The sequence below is a fragment of the Ursus arctos genome, unplaced genomic scaffold (genome assembly GCF_023065955.2).
Source record: "Ursus arctos isolate Adak ecotype North America unplaced genomic scaffold, UrsArc2.0 scaffold_33, whole genome shotgun sequence".
In the NCBI taxonomy this organism is placed as follows: domain Eukaryota; kingdom Metazoa; phylum Chordata; class Mammalia; order Carnivora; family Ursidae; genus Ursus; species Ursus arctos.
The window spans coordinates 12,652,372-12,675,516 of record NW_026623019.1 but is presented as its reverse complement, the minus strand read 5'-3'; the positions used below and the strand labels follow the sequence as shown (position 1 = coordinate 12,675,516).

Here is a 23,145-nt window from a genome sequence, read left to right as displayed (position 1 = left end):
ATTCCTGAGCCTCTTCTACTCAATCCCCCCACCATCAAAGTCAACCACTGCTCTGATTTCTATAGACGGAAGAAATAACTGGTTCCTTTCCTTCCACACGATGTTTCTGAGATTAGTCTGCAATATGCACAATACATGCAAACAATGCATATATCAGTAGCTTATTTTTTTCTAATAGCAGAGTAGTATCCCATTGTATGATTGACACAATCTGCTTATCTATTCTCTGGTTGGTAGATATTTGAGTGTTTGTGGGGTTTTGGTTTGTTTGGTTTTTTTTCCAGTTTTTGGTTATTGTGAATAAAGTTGCTTGTAAACACAGAATCCTGTTCTGCTGTAAATGTAATTGTGTCACCTTAAACTTAAGACAGCTTTCTGCCTAACCGGAAGCTGAGGGATCTGAGTGTATAAGCATCACAGTAAGTGAGTGAAAGGAGCCCCACTTCTGCCACAGAGCCCTGGCTGAATAGATGGGACCCACTCCAACGAGCCCACATCTGTGATGTGTGACACTATAGGCAGCCACATCTTGTGAGGAGAGACTCTTTCTCTGGAACATTTCAAACAGGTAGTGTTTAAGGGCAGTGGTAATAAAGTGCATATCTGTTCTGACCCTAATGTGGTGTCATGCTGCTTCTATTACACACAAAAAAGCAGTATTAAAAAACAACATTGGAAAATAAATAAAACAAAGCAACACAGAGACACACAATCAACAACACTGGGGCACTTGGCTGGAGCATCTGACTCTTGATCTCAGAGTAGTGAGTTGGAGCCCCACACTGGGCATAGAGGTTACTTAAAAACAATAATAACTTCAACACACATACACAAAAAAGGGGTTTTGATTTACTTGTCCTTTGAGGTCTCCTAGCACAGACATCACCTAATCAATGGCTAACCATGCGCTAGTTATGTAACTTGGGTAGGTACATCATTTACCCTAAGTTCTAACTTCCCATTATTCAGAATAAGATAATTAAAGCATCTATCTTAGGTTCATTTTTTTAAAAGATTTTATTTATTTATTTGAGAGAGAGAGAAAGAACGGGAGCATGCCTGCATGAGCAGAAGCAAGGGGCAGGGGGAGGGAGGGAGAGAGGGGGAGGGCGGGCAAGAGAGAGAGAGAGAGAGAGAGAGAGAGAATCCCAGGCAGACTCTGTACCAAGTGCAGACCTGACACAGGGCTTAATCCCAAGACCCCGAAATCATGACCTGAACTGAAATCAAGAGTTGGATGCTCAACCGACTGTACCACCGCAGCGCCCCTTAGGGTCATTTTGAAGATCAAAATTAGATGATGTATATCAAGTATGCGTAGTGGCTAACACACTTAAGAATACAAATACTAGCTATTGCTAACAAAACTTTATTTCCAAAACGATTTAGAGATCATAGCCTCAATTTTTTTTTAAGATTTTATTATTTATTTGAGAGACAGAGAGAGCACAAACAGGGGGAGCAGCAGGCAGAGGGAGAAGCAGCCTCCCCGTTGAGCAAGGAGCCCAATGCAGGGCTCCATCCCAGGGCCCTGGGATCATGACCTGAGCTGAAGGCAGACACTTAACTGACTAAGCCACCCAGGCACCCCTAGCCTCAGATTTTCCTTTTCTTTTTCCATTTAATTTCCCCAAATGAGTGTGTTTCTCCCAAAATTAGTTCAAATTCAGTAGACATTATGTAAACCAAAGGGCTCCATAACCAATCAAGTTTTAGTTAAATAATTTTTTTTAACTGCAAAACTTCTCAATGTTGTATGCCAAAGTACACTATGAACCCTAAAAGTGAGACCCAGAATGTACTATTTTCAAAGTAACTAAACCATGAAACTGACTCCTGCCTTATCGAGAAGATATAATCCTGGGGCACTTTGGGAAATGCTAATAAAAACCACACTAACTACATATATAAAACAAATAGTATTCTTAAGAAAAAGGATCTATGGTCTTCCCATTTCATTTAGTTAAATGCTCTCCATCCTTTAGACCTCAGGGAAGTCTTCTTTAAGCCTCTAAACTTAAACAAGACTTCCTGCTAGGGCCACAGGACCTCGGGTTCCTGGGATTGAGTCCCACATCACACAGGGCTCCCTGCCCTTGGGAAGCCTGTTTCTTCCTCTCCCTCTACCTGCTGCTCCCCCTGCTTGTGCTTTCTTTCTCTTTCTGTTAAATGAATAAATGAAAAATCTAAAAAAAAAAAAAAAAAAAAAAAAGCTTCCTGTTTGATACTCTCAGGTTTCCTTAGACTCTTCCTTCATCGCCCTTACTGTGATTTCTATCAACATACTTGAAAAATTATTTGATTACTATTTTCATCTCGCCCACAAAACTATATTACACTCAACTCTATAACTCTAGCATCTAGCACAATATCTGGTGCCAGATAATAGATGTGGAACAGATATGTGAATCCAAGAATTTTACTGCAGCTTTGCCATAGCAAAAAACTGAAAACAATCCAAGCATTTACTAACAGGAAAGTAAGGTATTCTACATTTATATTATATTAGACAGCCATTAAAAAGAATGAGCTTAATCTTTGTATTCTGACATATCCACTTTAATTGAATGAGAAAGAAAAAAATGTACCTTATTACATGTATACTATATCATGCATAGACACCTAAAAACATGCAAATTGTTAACAAAAAAAATTGTGAACAGTTTAAGTACATTTGAAGAGGAATAGGACTGGGAAAAGGTACTTGCACTTTCATACTTTATACATTTCTCTATTTTCAATATTCTCCAAGAAGTATACAATTCTTTTTAATTAACTCCTTTGAGCAACTCCAAGTCTATATAAATTACCACATGCTTTAGGCTCAGCTCATATTTGTATGACTATTTCTCAAAGATATCTTTGTAATGATCCCTATAGCAATCTTGAGAGGTAAATAAGAGATAGTAGTAGCCCTGTATTGTAAATTAAAAACTAGAGGTAAACTGCCTAACATAACAAACAAAATAAACAACAGAACTGAGGCTAAAACGTGGATCATTTTTCTTAGTCCAGTGTTCTTTTCAATACACATCACTGCCTTTCCAGAAAAGGAAACATGGCAGTCTTGATACAAACAACACTTTAGAACCAAACGACTACAAGAGATTTAAACCTATTCCCATCTCAACACTGCGGACCAATGGCCATAGAGGCCTCTTTTAAACAACCCCAGTGAAACAGAGGTTACAAAATCCTACTGCATGCTTCTATTAGACAACTCCCTTATATTCAACTGAAATCTCTCCTAACTTTAACCTTTTGGTTCAAGTTTAGCCACTTGGCTACAGAATAAGCTTCTCTCTTCTTCTGGAATATATTCAAACATATGAAGACAGCTATCACCCGTGTCCTTTTGAGAATGGGTGCTTTACTTAGACAAACTTCCCAATAAAACATCTATCGTTACCCAACTGGTTAGCAGAAAAGGGAAACTATCATGCAGGACTCCTACAAACTCATGAGGTACAAACAGGCAATTGTCACTACAGTCCTTTTAGGAGAGTTAGAGAACCATGCACTCTCACCACTCCTTTGTTGGATGGCACTGAATCAAACAGTTTTCTGGTATAAAGCATAGGAATGAAGATGGGGTCAGATGTTTCTGACAAAATCTTGGCTTTAGATAGCTGCACATAACTGGTTCAAGAATTCACTATGAACAGAGCTAATTATTACTCCTCCATTAGAAAGATGAAGAATCAACCTAATCTTTCCTCAGCAAAATATTTCTTGCTGTTTTGGTCAGATTCTCCAATAACAAAACACCTGCTCATTCTACCAATGGACAAATGAGGCTTCCTCGCGATTTAAAAGAGGCAAAGAAATTGATGATAAAAGTTATAAAATGAAACTTAGTGACTGAATTTGAGACTTATGAAAAGATTTAAGAGGGTAATAACATGTTTGTTAGAGAACACCAAGAAAATGAACAATGAAAAGTACAAGTAGAAGTTCAAGAAGTCTTATACTTACGAGATAAATAAGCTACATTATAGCTAAATACTTATTAAAACTGCTTTTTACCATCTGATGAAAACGAATCAGAATTAAATGCTTGTGCAAAAGCTCAGAACAGAAATACAGGACAAGTCAGACATCTATTTGGAATAGCACAGCTTTTTATCCTGGTCTACCTATTAACGAGCACAAACTTGGGAAAGCCTTCCCAAATGCTGCTGCAGGTTTTCTTTCTGAACATGAACCTAAGTAAGGGAAAGGAGAGGTCCCCTGAGCACCCAATTGAAAATATCCCTCCTTACTCTTCCTCACTGAGCTATCTTGCACTTCATTAGAGTTTATCATAATTTGTAATTATATCTTTGTGCTTGCTTGTTGTCCAATGACCCAGAAGACTATTAGCTCCTTGAAGGCAGAGTCAACTCTTTTAACACTTCAAACACAGGAACATAGGGTTTATGTACATGGAGGGTGCTCATTAAACATCTGGAAGGTAAGTAAGTGAAGACAGAGAAAAAGAAAAGGAGATCACAGATTACCATAAACAGTTTACTTTGCTTTCTTACTCAACGTTGAGAAATTAATCACTTAATGGACACTTATTATGATCCAGACCAATGCGTACATTTAGTTTAGCCTCACAACAAAAATCTGAATTTTCACAGCAAAAGTCTGAATTTTTTTTTACAGGTCACAGAAACCCTACTAAAGAAGTAAATGACTTACAACCAGCAAAACGAGCATTTTTTTCCCCAAACCTAGCTTTTTTACATTTCCCAAATAATTTGACCCTCAAAACAATATTACAAAAGAGACAATTACGTTGGTGAGGACACTGGGGCTAAGAGGTCTTAATCCTTCACATCTTCCTACAAACCTACGGGCTTGTAGCTGCCACAAAGTAACAGTGGCTGCATAAACTTGGTGCAAACTTTGAGAGACATTCGTGCCATAATCCTCGTTTCCTACTGCAAATATGTGATACACGACTCAATTCTTCATTTGCATTCTAGGTTTGATGAGGGCCCCGTTCACTCTCTGTAATTGGTTAAGTGTTGACCGCCAAATATATTTATGAGGAGATAACACGTCCAGGTCAAAGAAAGGGCGTGGGAATATCATTTTAGAAAAGGTTGCACTGCAGCCAAAACTAACTCTGGGCTGCCGTCCACAATCGCTCACTCCCAACTTATTTCCTCTCTCCCCTGCACTGAACCATTCCTTCCTAGAGTCAGATTTGGTGCAACAGGCAGGTTCCTACCTTGGTCTGAACACTCTTATCAAACTTGTCATTTTTGAAGCTAAACGTATTCTGGTGCCTCTGAGGCCTGGAACGAGCCACGTTCCCTTTCTGGGAGCTCATCGTGGAAACCACAATCACCTCGCGCTGGTACAAGGAAGACGCGAGGAAGACCAAGACGCCAGGAACTACCCCCACGGAGTCTACGCTTGTGTCACTGACCCGGAAGGAACTTATCCAGCCTTTCCGCCCCCGCCCCCGTCAGCCCACGTGACTCATGGCGGAGGTCAAAGGACTCCCTCAGGTCTATCAAAACCCTCAAGGTTCTTCCACGCTGCTCTGTCTCCACCCATCCCCCTCCGCGCAACCTCTCTCGAACCCGGCGTCTAAATCCCGCTTCCTTCGAAGCGAGAATTCCCCCATTGGTCCGAACGTGGCAGTCCATCAAGGCGGAGAGGCGGGGAACCTTTGCTTTTATTGGTTCTTCTTTTCCGCAATCCCCGCCTCCTGCCGACCCAGCTCAGCCTCTCCTGGCGCCCGACTCCGTTAGGCGGCTTGTGATTGGTTGAAGTCCGGCTAAGCTGTGCTGCGTCCCTCCCCCGGCCCGCTCGCAGGCTGGAGCCCGGGTCAGCTTGGCATCTTCCTCCAGTCAGTGACCAACTCCTGCTTTAGCTTGGGTTCTGCTCGCCCCCTCGGGTCCCTTCCAGCCTTCCTCCCGCCACCAGAGCTAGCCCCGCGGTGGCAGGCTGAGGAGGAGCAAAGAAAGGAGGATTAAAGAGAAGAAAGACCTGGCTGGGTCTAGGTTGTGTCTGCAGTGCCAGAAAGGGAGGTGGTGGCGGCGGCGGCGGCTGCGACCACGGCCGCGCGGGACGTGAGGCCCGAGAGCAGCCGACGGCGGCGGCCGCTCCAGAGCCGCGCTCCGGGGCCGTTAGTCAGCAGAACGCGAGCCCGTGTGGAGAAGCAGGGCAGGCGCGAGGCGAGGCTCGAGAGCGCGAGCCGGCCCCCTCGGGCGCCGCCGTCCTTCCTCGTCCCGGCGCCGGGGGCTGCAGCCCTCGTCCCCCCTCCTCGGCCGCGCCCGCCCGCAGGCCGGGAGAGTCCGGCGGCGGCGGCGGCAGCAACGTGGGTCGCACCTTGTGGAGGACAGCGCGTTGGCAGAGGCTCTCTCCCGGCCCTTTCTTCCCGACACCTTGGCCGCGGCCCCTCAGGTGCAGGTGCGTGGAGCCGCGGCGGGCCGGGCTCGGGGAGGGGGCGCTAGGCCCGGAGCCGCAGCGCGGGAGGGACGAACCCGGGCCGGGAGGGGGGAGGGGAACGGGAGGCGTCTTTGTTGTTGGCGACCGGGATCCCTCTCGGCGGCGGCGAAAGGCGGGGAAGCCGCTTCGGATCAGGTCTCGTTTTGAGAGGCTTCTCTGGTGGTTCCATGAAGGGGAGAGGTAGGAGAGTCCCTGCGGTCCAAGAGGCTGCGGGAGTCTGGGGGCGGGAGAGAGACGGAAAGCCGGACTGGGAACGGTCTTAGGTCCTCCTTGCGGAGAAGGGTCTCGTTTCACTTGTTTGGCTTTTTCTCCCCATGGACAGAAAGATGGGGTCAGCTTCACATTTTCCTCCCTGGCTCCCTGTGAGGTTGGCGATGTCCGAAAGCTTTCTCCTGAATGTCCTCGTGTGTGCCAGCCTCGATCTGAAATCGAATCGGCCCCGTTGTCATGATTTGTGTTCCCGGCGGGCGATCTTAGGGTTCTTTCTCTCTGGGTGGCTTAACTTGAATCTTAACCTGTTTCGAACTTTCTTTTCGAACCCTAGATTGGGCTCCTCGGTAATTGCTTCTGCGTTAGAAAGCAAGAGGTTTTGTTTGGAATTTTTTTTAACTCTGAAACGAAAGTTCTGTCGAGTTTGAGTGTACCGTTGTGAAGGGCCGCCCCCTCCCTCCACAAAAGAAAAGTGGGTTTAACCCCGGCTTTTTGTTTAAAAAGAAAGTTCAGAGCTTTGATCCTTGGGGAGATTTCTGCCAGGGCCAGAGCAGTTCTGTTTTTTTAAAACGGTGCTTTGATACAAGTTTACGTGAGGTGATTTGATAAGCAAAAAGATGAATAACGGAATAGAGAGAGGGTGACCTTTAAATTTTGGCTGTTTATGGAAAGATGTTTTCTGTTTAATATATTTCGTAATATATATGCATATAATACTTCATCCGCAAGATGATTCTTTGATTTTTTTTTTTAAGGCTCCAATAAATAAGAATTTTGGAGATCTTGTGTCAGCATTTGGAATTGCCTAACGAGTCTTAGTAAAAAGTCAGGTACATGTTGTAATAGCGTGTATCCGTCTACATTAACAGGAAAACTTGAAATAAAATGAACTTTTTTCCATAGTTTGTCTCTTCATATGTTGATGGCATAAACTCACTTGTGTAATAAATCTAATATCTAATCATAACCAATATTTTAATAATCGTAATTACTAGTGTTCTTACTTGGGACTGCCCAACTCTTTCCTTGGTTAATTTTTTTTGTGAGAGTAGAGGTGGTTTAAAGAACAGGGGAGATAGCCATGTTTCAACTTATAAAAAAAAATAAAATCCCTGTTGTACACTAATTACTATATTATTTGAGTTCTGTGAGGAAATGAACAGCACTCTCACCCATATTTTGACCTCTCTTTTCTCCTACTCTAGTATTAATAAGGTTAATTGGGAAGGATAGGATTAGATTTTTAGCAGGCTAGGCAGTTTTAATTTTGTCCCTTGCTATGCAGGACTGTGGTTGGTAAGTGGCTTGTTTTGAGTATCTTTGCCCATTTTGAAATATGTATGAAATGATATCTGACAAAGAATTTCTATTTCCCGTGACAATTATCATAAAACATCATGGCAAAATAATGTTTTTGATAACTTAATGAACATAGAAGAACTAGGCAGTTAGTGTCTGTTCCAAGTTCTGTCCCTGAATTGGTCTACAGCTACATGCAACCTGAGTCAGTTTCTCCGTCTGTAATGTAGGGCCAATAAAATGTGCCACCTGCTCATTTCATAGAAAGGGCAGTGAGAACCAACAGTTAACTTTATGTGACATTGATTTAGTTTATTAATAAGAGTACTTTTCAGTGCAGTTCTCTTATTTTGGTATTATGAATTTCAATTCCTTGGTGAAGAATAAGCCTAAATAAATACAGTTATAATAGGGAGAATGCCTATCCTGTGTGCCATCATCTAAGAATTGATAACTCAGAATTACTTCCGTGTTAAGATTGGTGTACTATCCTTAGAATCAGTAATGATGAGAAAATAACGGAGTGACGAATTGGCTTGGTTGGTTGATTTACTGGTAGATTTAATTCTAGCATATCGAAGATTTTGTTCTTGATTCTCAGAAATTACTTCACATATATATTGCCCTATATTATGCCCCTCAAACCTAGCCTTGTGAGTTGGGGAGGAAAAGTGATGTTTTATGACATTTTACAGATAAAGCCCAGAGAAGTTAATTCTTTGAATTACCTAAAGCTACATAATTTGTAGGAAGCAGAACTGAGACTTGAACCTGGATTTTCTGACTTCTAGTCCTGAATCCTTTGCTTTGGAGCATTGTTTTCCAAACAACTGTTTGGACACAACAGTTTTTGCCAATTCAGATGAAATGAGAATACAGCAATCCCAAGTATTGGCAACATACAATATAATGAATATTCATGCACCAATTACTCAGCTGAAGAAATACAACTACAAAACAAAATGAAGCTTCCTTTGTACTTTGAAAACCCCTCTTAAATCCTACTTCCTCCCCCCCCAACCACTAACCGGAAATTAGAATGCATCTTTCCTAACCATTTGTTTATACTTAACACTATATAGTTTTTCTTTAATTATTTTAAGACTGTTTAAATATGTTTGTATCTGCAGCCTGCTTTCTAAACTCAGTTTGCCAAGATTATTTATGTTTATTCAGGTAATTCTAGTTTATTTTTACTGAGATAATGGTATGTGTTCCATTATGTGACTCTCAGATTCCTGTTGATCATTTTAGTTTTTTCCAATTGCTTATTAAACACTGTAGGTAGTATTCTTGTATATGTTTACTTAGGTATATGTGCAAAAGTTCCTCTAGGGCAGTGGTTCTTGAGCCTATATCCCATTTTTATAGATATATTTTATAACTTATCTGCCCTAAAATGAAAATCAAAATCAGCTTACATTCATTTGAAATTTAATGAACTTACAAACTTATTATAAAGTAATGCTTTTACTAAAATATAAGAATTTATAACAGTGTTGTGTATTTCATTGTGTAGATGCTCAGACCAAACCACACTCTAATCTTGCTATCAACTATTACAGTAGACTAGTAAAATCAGGATTCTGGGAGCTTGTTAGAAATCAGAACCTCAGGACCTACCCTACTGACTCATGCTGAATTGTAAGAAGAATCCCAGGTGATTTGTGTACACATTAAATAAAATCCAAGAAGCACTGCTGGAAAAAGCAGTAGTCAGATACTTTGCACCAATGTTTTTACTATCACCATGAATAGAGTAAGCTACTGATGCAAATTATTTTTTTTTTAAGAATTTATTTATTTATTAGAGAGTGTGCGCGCGCAAGTTTGGGGGGGATGCAGAAGGAGAAGGAGAAGCAGAATTTGTACTGAGGTGGGAGCCTGACTTGGGAATCCCAGGACCCTGAGATCATGACTTGAGCCAAAGGCAGACGCTTAACCCACTGAGCCACCCAGGCGCCCCTACTGATGCAAATTAAAACAAGTGTGTTGAATTGGCTGTTGAAATACCGATGGTGGCACTGTTGTTGATAAATGTATTTCTGAAATAATGAGCTGTTTCCAGTACAGTTTGGACAAATATAAAAATGTAGTCTTCTCTCTTTACACAGTGGTTGCATTCTTTAAAATCTTTATCAATATTAAAGCAATACAAATAGACTTTGTGTTAAGTCCTGTTTATAAATAATCTGACCTTATTTCCCCCGCCTCCTCCTCGTTCCCTTAAATGAGCAACCAGCAGAATATCCCAAAGTCACGAGACGGGGCAGCATTATTACCAGTATGCACCGGGTGCCTGGCATCCCTGGAAGCTGTTCAGTAGTGCCCCCATTTGTTAAACCAACTAAAAAGCCATCTTTGAGAAGATTGCCCTGGGATGTAAATCTAATGGTAGAGTACTAGAACAAAGGGTATGTATGAGCAGCTTCTTTAACTTTATTGGATAGCCACCAGTTTTCTCTCAAGTGTTTCTGCCAGTAATGGATGTTGGGATGTAGTAATGGATGAGGGGATGAGGGGATGAGGGGATCTATTTTCCCACCTTTCAAATACTTTATTAGACCTCTTGTGGTTTGCCATGCTGAGGAATATGTAAAGTGTGGTAACTCTTCAGAATTTTCATTTGCATGTCCCCAGTTAGCCCTGTAATTGAGAACACTTTATTTGGGGGGGGGGCATTCATGTTCCTTTTCTATGAATTGCTTTTTTTTTAAAAATGGGATTATCTTACTGATTGTAAATGCTTTTTATGTATTCTGGATAACTATGCTTGGTAGCCTCTACAAATATCTTCTTGTCTTTTTTTTTTTTTTTTTAAGATTTTATTTATTTATTTGACAGAGAGAGACAGCCAGCGATAAGAGGGAACACAAGCAGGGGGAGTGGGAGAGGAAGAGGCAGTCTCCCAACAGAGGAGCCCAATGTGGGGCTCAATCCAGGACTCCAGGATCACGCCCTGAGACGCTTAACGACTGAGCCACTCAGGCGCCCCTATCTTCTAGTCTTTAGCATGTCTTTTCTCTTTAAATATGGCATCTTTTTATGACTTAACGTTCTTAATTTTAAAGTCAAATATATATTTTTTCTTTTTTTCTTTTTTTTAAGTAATCTCTACCCTCAGGAGTTGAAAGCTCTACTGACCGAGCTAGCCAGGTGCTCCTAGTCATATGTATTTTTTGATTGTGCTTTTTCTTTGTAAAGGAGGTCTTTTTTTCCTGAGTTTGTACAGATTCTGATAAAACTTTTTAAGGTACTACTTTTTTATGTTTAGATATTAAATTCACATGGGACTATTTTTATATAATGAAGTATATGTGAATCTAAATTTATTAATAAAATCACTACCCTCCATAGTGAAATGATGTTTTTATGTTGCTGTGTTCTGATGGAATTAGTGATAGTAGATTGTATTTAGTTTTTAATATTCCTTTGTGGCAAAATGAAAATTTGGCAACTCTGTCATTCCAACTTTTTAGAATTTAACTGATTTTTGAAATTCCTAAGTTTTGGGAACCATTGCTTTAGGGTACTTTAATTCCCGTGCTTGTTCTGTGTCATAAATTCAGCCTCTAAAGCATCACTGAAAGTGAGCAGGCGCTACTGATCTTTCGTGTCACTTGGCATCCTTCACATTCAGTTTGTTTTACATGTGTCCTCATCACTTTTTATTCTGGCTACAGTTTTTTTAAATGGTTATTATGACCCTAATTTTTATTTTTTTTTATTTTTTTATTTTTTTTAGATTTTTTTTTAATTTATTTATTCGACAGAGATAGAGACAGCCAGCAAGAGAGGGAACACAAGCAGGGGGAGTGGGAGAGGAAGAAGCAGGCTCATAGCGGAGGAGCCTGATGTGGGGCTCGATCCCACAACGCCGGGATCACGCCCTGAGCCGAAGGCAGGCGCTTAGGCGCAGACGCTTAACTGCTGTGCTACCCAGGCGCCCCTATGACCCTGATTTTTAAACTAAATTTTAGACTAAATTAAAATATTACCTTGATGTTAATTTGTCTCAGAAATAGGTCCTGTTTTTGTTTCCCCTAGAAATAAAAATGAGAATGGTTACACAAGTTCTTTATGCATACAGTTAAAGGTGAAAAGTGGTTAAGGAAAATTGGGTCAGTATCTATTGTGTGTCAGATACTATTTTAGATTTTGGGGGGTACATCTGTAAACAATAAGCAAAGATCCCTAGCTTCCTAGGGCTCACCACCTAGCAGAGGACCACAGGCAGTATGCAAAATTTAAAAAATACCTAATATTTAGAAAGTGATTAATACTTCTAAAGAAAAAGTAGTGAAGGCTAGTAGGGGGTAATCAAAGGAGGCGGTTTGACCTAGCAAATAGTGTAGTTAGGGTAACTTCACTGAGAAGGGGAGAATGAGCATCGAAGACACTAGCCATGCAAGTATTAGCAAAATCTTGGAAGAGTTGACAGTATAGTCTTAAGTTAAACGTGTATCCCTGGCTGTCCCACTTAATAAGTTGTGTGAAGTTGGACAAATTAACTGAGTTAAACCTGAAGCTTTGATTTTCTCATGTATTAAAGGATGATAACCTAAGAAAAGTATTATTAAGATTAAAGGAGATAACAAGTGAAAACACCCACCTCCTACCCCCACCTAGTTCTCACATGGCACTCTGTATTTTCATAGCATTTATCACAGTGTAATTATCTGTGTCACCAGTTGATAAATTTTATCCTACCTCTTCTGAAATACTAATGAAAAGAACTAGTCAGGGTTATATTTTATTAACATATATTCATTTGTAAACTATCTTTAACCCTTTTTTTAATGTGAAAATCCTCTCAGATTTGTTGAGAAAGTGTTTTGTATTTAAGGTGTCTTTGTGCTAGAGCTTCAAAATGTATTACAGGCATTACCTCATTGATCACCACACCATCTTTGTGATGGAGGCAGTGGATATGTATCATCTTGCGCTTGGAATAAATTGAAGCTGCTAAATGGTATAAAGTGACACAGAAAGTCAAGGAGAGTTCGGATGAAATCTGATTACATTTGGTTGTATTTTTCCTTGTGCTCCTTTTTTCTTTTTTCTGCAATACTGCTAAAATTGACTCTTTAAAGTATAAAAGCAAAAACATGTAGCTTATGTAACATTGTTAGATTGTGTGGCCTTTGGAAAACCATTATAACAAAACAGTATTACAGTTACAAATTTATTTTCCATTTTCCCCCATGAAGCTTTGCATAGTATCTAAGGAGGTAGTATTAGAATTGGCAATAGAGTTAGAGGTCTTCACTTTTAAAAATACATACTACTAAAGAAATTCAAATGTTATGGTTGTCTTGGATTATTAAACATTTATTTTTAAGATGCAGTCGCATTAAAAGAATAGGATTAAGAAAATAAGTATGCTTAGTGTAGGTCAGGGTGAAGAAGAGAGAGGGTTGAAATAACCTCATTAACTTGGTGTAAGCAAAACTGCATTGTAACCTCAACAAACCCAAAGTAGAGCAAGAGTGCCTCCAGGAACAAAAACAGAAGACATTATCATTTTATCAATTGCAGTAAACTTGTTTGGCTTCTGAATTTAGATTGTTCTTAAATTTGTTTTTAAAATTAAGATCAGTTGAAATAATCCCTCTAATAAACTTTTCCCAAACATGCCATCCACTAACTGTGACCTAGATATTTTTTTACTTTCTAGCTTAGCCATCCCCAACCTCAAAAAAAAAAAATTCTTTGCACATCAGTTATTACCAAGAAAATAATGCCTTTCGGTAACTGGTTTTGGCAAACTTAGAACTGAAACACTACGGGTTAAATTTTGTTTGCAGCTTTTTAAAAGACCTTAACGACACTTGTATTAATAAAGATTGTAGGGCAGTAAAGTTAGTAAGAGTGAGGGGAACTTTTTACAATTATACATTAAGGACATTCAGATACAATCCTCTAGGGTAGTTGTTCTCAATTTTTTTTATTAGAATTCCTAAGACATTTTGCTTCGTGATTTGATACAAAAGAAATTTCATTGAAGAGATTAAATCTGTCAGCATGAGCATTCTTCAGAGGAGATTTTTTCCCCCCTAGAGAAAGAAGTAAAACTTAGAGGGCTTAAAAAACAGTAAACATTTATTGCTAGAGGAGGTGATTGAGTTGGGGGGGATTTAACCAGTGGAGAGGAACAGTATGCACAAAGGCATAGAGGGAAGAAAGAGTAGATCTCTCATTGAGGAATAGTATGTTCAGTAGAATGAATGAATAAGGAAGTGCTCAGAAATTAAAGGCTAGAGACTGGGAAGCAAAGAGGGTGAGGAGATCATCATGTATGACATACTAAAGTATTTAATTTATTCAGGAGGACTGTAAGGCCCATTGAAAGAGTTAAACAGGAAAGTGACATCACCTGGCTGCGGGGTAGAGTGTGGATTAGAAGAACAGAGATAGATATTATTGGTTTTATAATGTTAAATAAAAAGTGGTTGAGCCAAGATGTGGCTGAAGGAGTGGAGAGAGATAAATAGGAGACAGGCCTTGATTGAGAGGAATGAAGAGAGGAAAAGGGAGCTGAGAGGGAATACAGATGGAGATAGGGTCTGTAGCTTAGGGGAGAAGTCTGTGCTAGAAATTTTTTAGATTTAGGCCTCGTTAGTGTGTAAGAGGTAGTTAAAGCCATGGGTACAGGTGAGATAAGACTGGAAAACAAAAGACCAAAGTAGTAGTTAAACCCATGGGTTTGGGTGAGTTAAAAGAGGAAGACAAAAGGCCAATCTGTAAAAGTAATAACCTTTAAAGAGATCACCAGAAAAACCAAGATTGGAAGTTAGTTTCAAGAAGGAAAGGACAGGACAATGGTGTCTAATGCCACAAAGTGGTGGTGTAAATTGAAGACAGAGAAGTGCCCCATGCACTTTGAAAAAAAATATTTTTTTTTTAAGATTTTATTTATCAGTGCTCGAGAGAGCAGGCATGAGGGGGGGTTGAGGGGCAGAGGGAGAAGCAGACTCCCAGTGGAGTGGAGAGCCTGACCCAGGGCTTGATCCCAGGATTCTGGGATCATGACCTGAGCTAAAAGCAGATGTTTAACCAATTGGGCCACCCAGGTGCCCCTGCACATTGAAGTTTTAAGAGGTTATTGGTAATCTTAAATGGGTCAACAGTTTTATAGATACTAGAGCACAATTCATTTGGGACCTATTGTGGAAGAGTGGGAAGTAAGAATAAAAAGGTTGGATTCTGAAGGACACTCAGAGATGGTAATTAGACTCTAGATATAGATATACCCACTTTTTTTTTTAAAAGAGGAGAATCTTGAATATGTTTATAAACAGAAGATATGATCCAGGAGAGCAGGAGAGGCTGTGAGGATATGGGAAACAGGACAATTGATTAGGCAGGGTCTCTGAAGATACTAGAGGCATTGGAACAACCTAGAGTGTGTCGGAGGGATTGGTCATGAGGGAGTGAGATTTCAAAGGAGTGAAAAGGCAATCAGGAGTCAATGAATTGATTTCTAGGGTTCAGAAAGAGATCATCAAATACGTGCCTGCCTGTTCCAAGTAAAAGAACATCTTTTTCTGAATCTAGTATGCCAGGAATTTAGACGTTGCCTCATTTAATGTTCCTAGCAACTCCGCAAAGTTTACAGACACGAAAAATTGAAGCTCAGAGAAGTTAGTTGTCTAAAACCACGCAACTAGAAGGTAACTCAGCTGTGATTTTATTGCTTTTATGTCTAGTTCCAGAGCTTAGTACTATAACTTTATTTTTAAGGGCGAAATTCCCCAAAAGGAAAAACAGTAAGAGGCTTCTAATTTAAGTTTTGCCTGGTGAAATTACTTTAAAAAATTTTTTTAACGTATTGCCTATTACAATTTTTAAAATTTTTTACATGTTTTCTTTTTCACAAAAAAGTGTATTTTAACAAAAATAGAAAGGACATAATGTCCAAACAGAGGGCAAACCTTTGAAATCATTAAGCCCACTACTCTTGTCCGTAGCTTTTCTCATTTTCCCAGAGAATAACTTTATCAATGACCAGTACGAGTCCTCAAACCACCCTTTCCTGAAGACTATGAAAAGATAATTTTATACACAAAATATAGGACATTGTTATTTCAGTTGTTATAACTAAACATTTATGTTTAAAAAAAACCTAAATATTATATTTTCCTCCCTTGGTAGAAACTCTTTCATATTTTGTTTTGCCGCAAATTGATTTCTAAGGGTTCTCATTACCAAACTTACAAGAAGTTAATAAAATGACTGATAAATGGAAGCAACTCTGAGAAATATATAGCATTAATTCCTGAGCTATTTCCTTTTGTTCAACTTATTAGATACTTGTGGATTTTATTATGGTTTATTTTTTCAATTGCTGAAAGCCATTGTAAATCCAAATGTTTCTCTTATCTTATTTTTAAGTAATCTCTACACCCAATGTGGGGCATGAATTTACAACCCTAAGATAAAGAGTTGCATGCTCCACAGATCAAGCTAGCCAGATGTGTTTAGAAATAGGAAATCAAATTGCTCTAACATTATACCATTGCTTACTACCTTACCTTGTCCCTGTTTGGGAGTATTCTCCTGTGGCATAAACTTAACTTCCTTATAGAAATGTAAATATTGGGGGCGCCTGGGTGGCACAGCGGTTAAGTGTCTGCCGTTGGCTCAGGGCTTGATCCCGGCATTATGGGATCGAGCCTCACATCAGGCTCCTCCGCTATGAGCCTGCTTCTTCCTCTCCCACTCCCCCTGCTTGTGTTCCCTCTCTCTCTGGCTGTCTCTATCTCTGTCGAATAAATAAATAAAATCTTAAAAAAAAAAAAAAGAAATGTAAATATTGCCTAATCAGCTATAACAGCACATCTTTAATCAAAATGTGTAACTTCTTTTTTTTAAAGATTTTACTCATTTGCTAGAGGAAGAGAGAACAAGCAGGGGAGGGGCAGGCAGAGAGAGAGGGCCGGGCAGGCTCCCCACTGAGCAGGGAGCCCAGTGCAACTCAAGGCTCCATCCCAGGACCCTGAGATCATGACCTGAGCCCAATGCAGTAACCAACTGCGCCACCCAGGTGCCCCTGTGTGACTCATTTTTTAGGGTTCCTACCAAAGTGAAAAACAGAGCTAGGCTCCATGTTCTTTAAGTCTGAAGTTCCGCGTCTTACTTTGATGGTACTGGAAAGCAATGAGAGTAATACAGAAAAAAAAACCCAAAGTTCGGAGGCTTACAGCTGCCATTATTGCCAACATTCTCCTCCCCTAAGTCCTGAGGGTATGGAGATGGTTAGCAAGACATTTGCTGATACTCCCTGATGTTGATGCTAGCTGGAGAAGGGAAGAACTTCTTAGCATCTGAGTATCCCAGTCACTGGATAGTCTACTTTTTTTTTTTTTTTTAAGATTTTATTCATTTATTCGACAGAGATAGAGACAGCCAGCGAGAGAGGGAACACAAGCAGGGGGAGTGGGAGAGGAAGAAGCAGGCTCATAGCGGAGGAGCCTGATGTGAGGCTCAATCCCAGAACGCCGGGATCACGCCCCGAGCCAAAGGCAGATGCCCAACGACTGAGCCACCCAGGCGCCCCTGGATAGTCTACTTTTGAGTGAGGATCGGCTCCACCACCTGAGGTCTTAGCAGCTGCCATTGACTACCCTAACTAGATGGCAAGGCAAGTCACCTTCAGAGACAAATTTGATTCTTTTAAGGTGTGTTAGGGCATTTGATTGCTACCTTATCACCTAAAGACAGATGCTGCACCTGGTGACTACAGGAGCAAATCATTTATTTCAGATGCCTGAACCATTTTCATAGGGTCCTGGGTGCTGCACTCAGCTTGGGACTGCTTGAGTTCTCCCCCTCTGCCCTTCCTCCCTCCTCTCTTTTGCTCTTAATAAATAAATAAATCTTTAAATGCCTGAACCACTTTAAAATGAATGCTTCAAGATGTAAATCCTTCTCATTAGTACACATTTTATCCCAAAGGAAGCCCTCAAACATAAGAGAATGGTCAATTTTTGCCAGTAGGAAAAATTATCTCTTCAAAATAATTCATAAGTACTAGGCTCTTTAAAATGGCCTCCCAAATTAATCATTTGGGAAACATTTCAACTTTTTTTCTTTTTGGCTAACCATCAACTAACCCTTTAAATAAAGGATTTTCCAACCTTGTCAAAGGACACTCATGATGTAACTTGATAAATAAAAATACAGTATTATCGCTTTATAATCAGGAAATTGATTTGCTGTTTTGCGGTTAATGGGAATTAACCAGATAAAACATTTAATCAGTAATTTGTACATGTATACCGGGCTTATTGGTCTTTATTTAAGTACCTGTCAAGGATTTTAAATCTGTCAGAAGGTGTTTTTTTAATGCATAGAATGCAGAGTAAATAGAAATATAATTTGTTATATTCAACCTCAAAAGGTTGAAGCCATAAATTAAACATTAGTGTTTTGAATCCCAGTTCAAAACAACAAAACAAAATCTATTTTGATTATATTTAGCATTATCTCAGCTTATATTCTGTCAGTTCTTTAGGTATAACTGTAGGTTCTTATTTTCTTACTCTCATTTAGATTGTTATTAATCAGGTACTTCCTAGACAGTGCTAAGGAAAACACATGGTCAGTGACCACATAGTAAAGACTTAAGTATTTATCAAGTCCGCTCACAGGTGAATATGTGGCAAGGATCACAATTGTCAACTGTAAAGGAAAAGAGCTGGGAGCTGTAAAAAAGAATAACCTAATTTAGGGGTGCCTGGGTGGCTCAGTCGGTTAAGTGGTTAAGCGTCTGTCTTCAGCTGAGGTCATGGTCCTGGGATCAGCCCCCACGTGGGGCTCCGTGGGAGGCCTGCTTCCCCTCCTACTTCTCCCTCTCCCACTCTCCCTGCTTGTGCTCTCTTGCTTTCTCTCTCTCTCTCACTCTCTCAAATAAAGAAAATCTTAAAAAAAAAAAAAAAAAGAATAACCTAATTTAGATACGAGGTTCACGGATCTCTCTGAAAAGGGGGCATTTGAGATTGAAATAATGAGAAGTCAGGGAGTGTGCAAACCCTTCATGCTTTTAAGGAGATGGAAGATGGGGAGGGAGACTGTAGTCATAAATAATGAAAGGAGAGCATATCAAGATAAATTTGGAAAGGTAAGCAAAGGCCGGATCCTACAAGGCCTTTAAGGACTTGTGGAGAAGTTAGATTATTCTAAGTACAGAGGGAAGCTGTAGAGGAGTTCTTAAGCAGGTTATCACCTAGTAGGCTGTGTGGAACATATGAGTGGGAGAAATTCATACGTATTTTCCATTTGTTTGTTTATTCACACGTTTTTGAGTCCCTTCTGTTGTCTTAACTCTACATAACCCTGGTCAGTCCTTTCATTCGTAAAAGCTGGGAGCTACAATAAAAGCATAGAAAAGTAACTTAAGTAAATCAAGAGAATTGTATATGTTTTCATCTGTAATTAAGGATGATGGAAAGTAAATGACTTCTCAGTTGAACTCTTGTATTTATACTTTAAGATACGGAGGTCAATGTAAACTTCCTGCTATTTAATACTGTTTTGACTTGTATTAGTAATGCTCCCACAGATTTCCTTTTTTCTTTAGAAATGTCATATTTAGAAACTATTTTCAGGGGCACCTGGGTGGCTCAGTTGTTAAGTGTCTGCCTTCGGTTCAGGTCATGATCCCAGAGTCCTGGGATCGAGCCCCGCATCAGGCTCCCTGCTCAGCGGGAACCTGCTTCTCTCTCTCCCACTCCCCCTGCATGTGTTCCCTCTCTTGCTGTCTCTCTGTCAAATAAATAAAATCTTAAAAAAAAAAAAAAAAAACAACTATTTTTATATTTTTGGTGTTCTTAATAGAATGTACAGATTTCTCTTTCTGTAGGAGCAAGGAGAGGAAGAGAACTATATCTAGTTGTATAAAGAAAAATAATGTGAATGTAGGATATGATGCCGAAAAACATCCAGGCAGATAAAAAGGAGGATTCAGTATAATAAAATATTCTTGCTGGAAAAGCTCCAGCTCTTGTATTTCAGTCTTCTCACATTAAAATTGAGGCACTTAGGGGCATAAAAGTTCATTTTAAATAAAACGATAACTAGAAACATAGTACTATAAGGCGTTCCTTAGTAACCCAATTAATGGCATTTGGAAGGATGAAAGGACTATCCGTCTTAATGCTTGCTTTCTCCCTCCCAAACAAGTATTTATAACAGAGGTACACTATATGTATAGACTACCAAAAACTAGCCTATCAGGTTCTTCTCAAATCAGATAACAAAGATTTGCCCCACTATTTGTCCAAGCCACTGTTCCCCTTCTCTCCATCCCACTCATCTCCAGTTGCATTATTTGGCATGAAGATTCAGAAATGATGTTCTCTATCAGTTTTGAGTAAAAGACTTCACAGACCTAGTCTAGAAATTCTCTAAAAGAAAGCAAAAAAAAGTCTGTGACGTTCACTTTGTACTTGCCTTTTTAAGAGGAGAATATAAGGCAAAATTTTTGTTAACTCAAACATCCAATAAATCAAGATTATCTTTATTTTGCAGAGTAGAAAGTTACATATTACTGATGTAGAGAAACAATTACTTTTAAAGGTAGTCAGGTGTTGATATTTAACTGAAGGATGTGGTTTACACATTTTGCAATATGATAACCATTTGTTGATTTTCTACTTTCTTAATAGTGTGTTTGACCTACCTCCATGTAGTAGGTTGAAATATGCGCCTGTTTGAGGCTTGTTTTTAAAAATCTTAATTTGAAATCTAAAAATTTAAATAAATTCTTCATCAGTACAGTAGTTAACAAGTTACTGTGCTCTACTTAAGTCACCGGTACATAGGCTTTTATGCAGTTGCCTAAATGACCGTATCATTCTAACACATGCGTAAGAACTACAGTGGTTTCTGTACATTGTTGAACATTTATCTAATCCTTCCCTGTCCCAATTTTTTCCCTATCTTTCTACCATGCACCCTTTGCTTTAGTTCTTACTATTATACTTTTACCTGTATCATTGTCCCAGCCTAGAGAGTTTTCCCTCTGCTTTTGTAAGTCACATCCTAGTGTAAAGTTCTACGTCCACAAAGTTTTTTCTAATTATTGATATCTACTTTTGTCTGATTTCTGAAGCTTAAAATCTACCCCACATGATATAGCACTGAATTTTTATAAGATGAAAAGACCCTGTACAGCATTAATTTATTAATAATAAATTGTATATTCATTCATTATAATACATATAAAATATTGGCTACCAATTTTTTTTTAAAGATTTTATTTATTTATTTGACAGAGAGAGGGAACACAAGCAGGGGGAATGGGAGAGGGAGAAGTAGGCTTCTCGCTGAGCAGGGAGCCGGATGCGGGACTCGATCCCAGAAAGCTGGGATCACAACCTGAGCCAAAGGCAGACGTTTAACGACTGATACTGGCTGGCTACCAATTTACAAAAAGAGCACCTGAATTTAGAATTCAAAAAGACTTGAATGAACAAGAGACCAGTTACCTTATGTTTTCAAATGAGGAGACACTCAGCAGTTAAGTGATTTGTTCACAGTCTGGAAGAATTTAAACTGAGTCCTAATTTATTAAATATGTTGTTTTCTTTAATTTGGCATTTAAACCTTTTTTTTTTTTTTGAAATACTTATTCTAGTTTGTGTTATGTACTCCTTAAGAAAATGTGTGCAAAAGGTAAAACTTTCATGTTTGAAGAAACATTGACAAAATGATTATTTCTTGGGATAGGAAAGGTATTAAGCACAAGTGACAGTGACAACTGTGTTGTCTGCACATTTTCTAGGAGTAGTGGTAATTTCTTCACATTTTTACTTACTGCTGAGTATAGCTAAGGAAAAGCAACTTTGGCAAGCAGAGAAATGGAAGTGGTGGAGATGGCCAGACTGTTGGTAGACAAACTGAAGGCCATATTAGTAAGAATTGACTGACTTGTTACACAATCTGTAAAGAGAGGCAGTGATCTTGTTAAGGAATATAATACTTATATTGGGACTGCATAAGTTCCATATTCCCCCCATATCCCTATAAAAAGGCCCTGTGTATTATATATATGTGTGGAGGAATATACTCATATGCTGCTTATCATGCAGTTCTATGGTTCTGTTTTCCACATGGTTGATAAAGGTACCTTTTTCAAAATTATTTGTAGGAACGTTGAAATTGTACCCTGATCTACTCTGAAGCCATGTGGTTTGGTTTTGTTTCTTTCATGTTGAAACAGATTTATATCTGCCCCACTTCTCTCTACTGCTTTATTAAATAAGTGGTAGGGTAACACTGACTTAATTTAAATAACTGAAATCTCACTCCTTCACCAAGTAAACGTTCTTAAGAGGTTATATCTCAGAACTGGCCTAGTGGAAAAGCCTATTTTGAGAATTAACGTTTAATTCGTATATGCAGATTTGACCACTTCCATTTTCAGTCTATCCTATAAAGACAGCAGAATGTCGTAATAACGAGGAAGGCAATTGAAATTTCTTTTCTTTCAAAAAGGGAGTCTTTGAAGAAAATGTTAAAGTAGAAGGTAAAAGCTAAAGAAACCAAGGGAAAAGGTAACTGTCAGAGAAAGGAAAAGTTAGACTCCGGGGGCGCCTGGGTGGCTCAGTCAGTTAAGCATCTGCCTTTAGTTCAGGTCATAATCCCAGGGGTTTGGGATTGAGTCTTACATCCTGCTCTTTGCTCATCAGGGAGCCTGCTTCTCCCTCTCCCTGCCTGCTACTCCCCCTGCTTGTGCGTTCAGGCGCTCTGTCCCCATCTCTCTGACAGATAAATAAAATCTTCAAAAAGGTGGGAGGATGAAACCTGATACGTTGTTAAATTTAGACAGTAGTCAGTGTTTATACTTTTATATGTTATTCTGATTTTTAAAATACGTTTATTGTTGACATTTCTTTCTCACTTTTGTGACAAAAGGCTCATGATTTTATCCAGCTCTTGTACATTGTTATAGTCTTGGTTTTATGTCTTAAGTAATTTCTCGCTAGATGATTTCATATCTCATGTGTAACAAGTTTACAAGAAGTTACATGGAGCAGTTAAAGCCCTCTAAGGCAACTGTTAACTAATTTTATAACTTACTGGAGCTGCTGTTTATAGAGAGAAAGAGAGCTGCAGTTTTTCTTAGATTAATCTTTAGGTAAGAAGGGCAAATTAGGGGCGCCTGGGTGGCACAGCGGTTAA

General features: G+C 39.4%; 2 protein-coding genes across 6 annotated transcripts in view; one reads left to right on the top strand and one right to left on the bottom strand.

Moving 5' to 3' along the window:
- CUNH9orf85 (chromosome unknown C9orf85 homolog) overlaps positions 1–5,448 on the bottom strand; it is a 190,243-nt gene extending 184,795 nt beyond the window's left edge. For 2 of the 4 annotated variants that reach the window (XR_008956832.1, XR_008956833.1), the window contains exon 1: positions 5,222–5,448. Coding sequence is in view for 2 of the 4 variants with exons in the window: in XM_026519373.4 (XP_026375158.1) it covers positions 5,222–5,323 (102 nt within the window). In the remaining 2 variants the exon portion in view is untranslated. The remainder of the gene's footprint in view (positions 1–5,221) is intronic. The other 2 variants (XM_026519373.4, XM_026519372.4) reach the window with 2 other exon arrangements.
- An 865-nt stretch (positions 5,449–6,313) lies between these two features.
- ABHD17B (abhydrolase domain containing 17B, depalmitoylase) overlaps positions 6,314–23,145 on the top strand; it is a 47,771-nt gene continuing 30,939 nt past the window's right edge. Inside the window, exon 1 of one of the 2 annotated variants that reach the window (XM_026519370.4) lies at positions 6,314–6,411. The gene's annotated coding sequence lies outside the window, so the exon portion shown is untranslated. Of the gene's footprint in view, positions 6,412–6,607; positions 6,631–23,145 lie in introns of those variants that run through there. The other variant, XM_048218355.2, reaches the window with a different exon arrangement.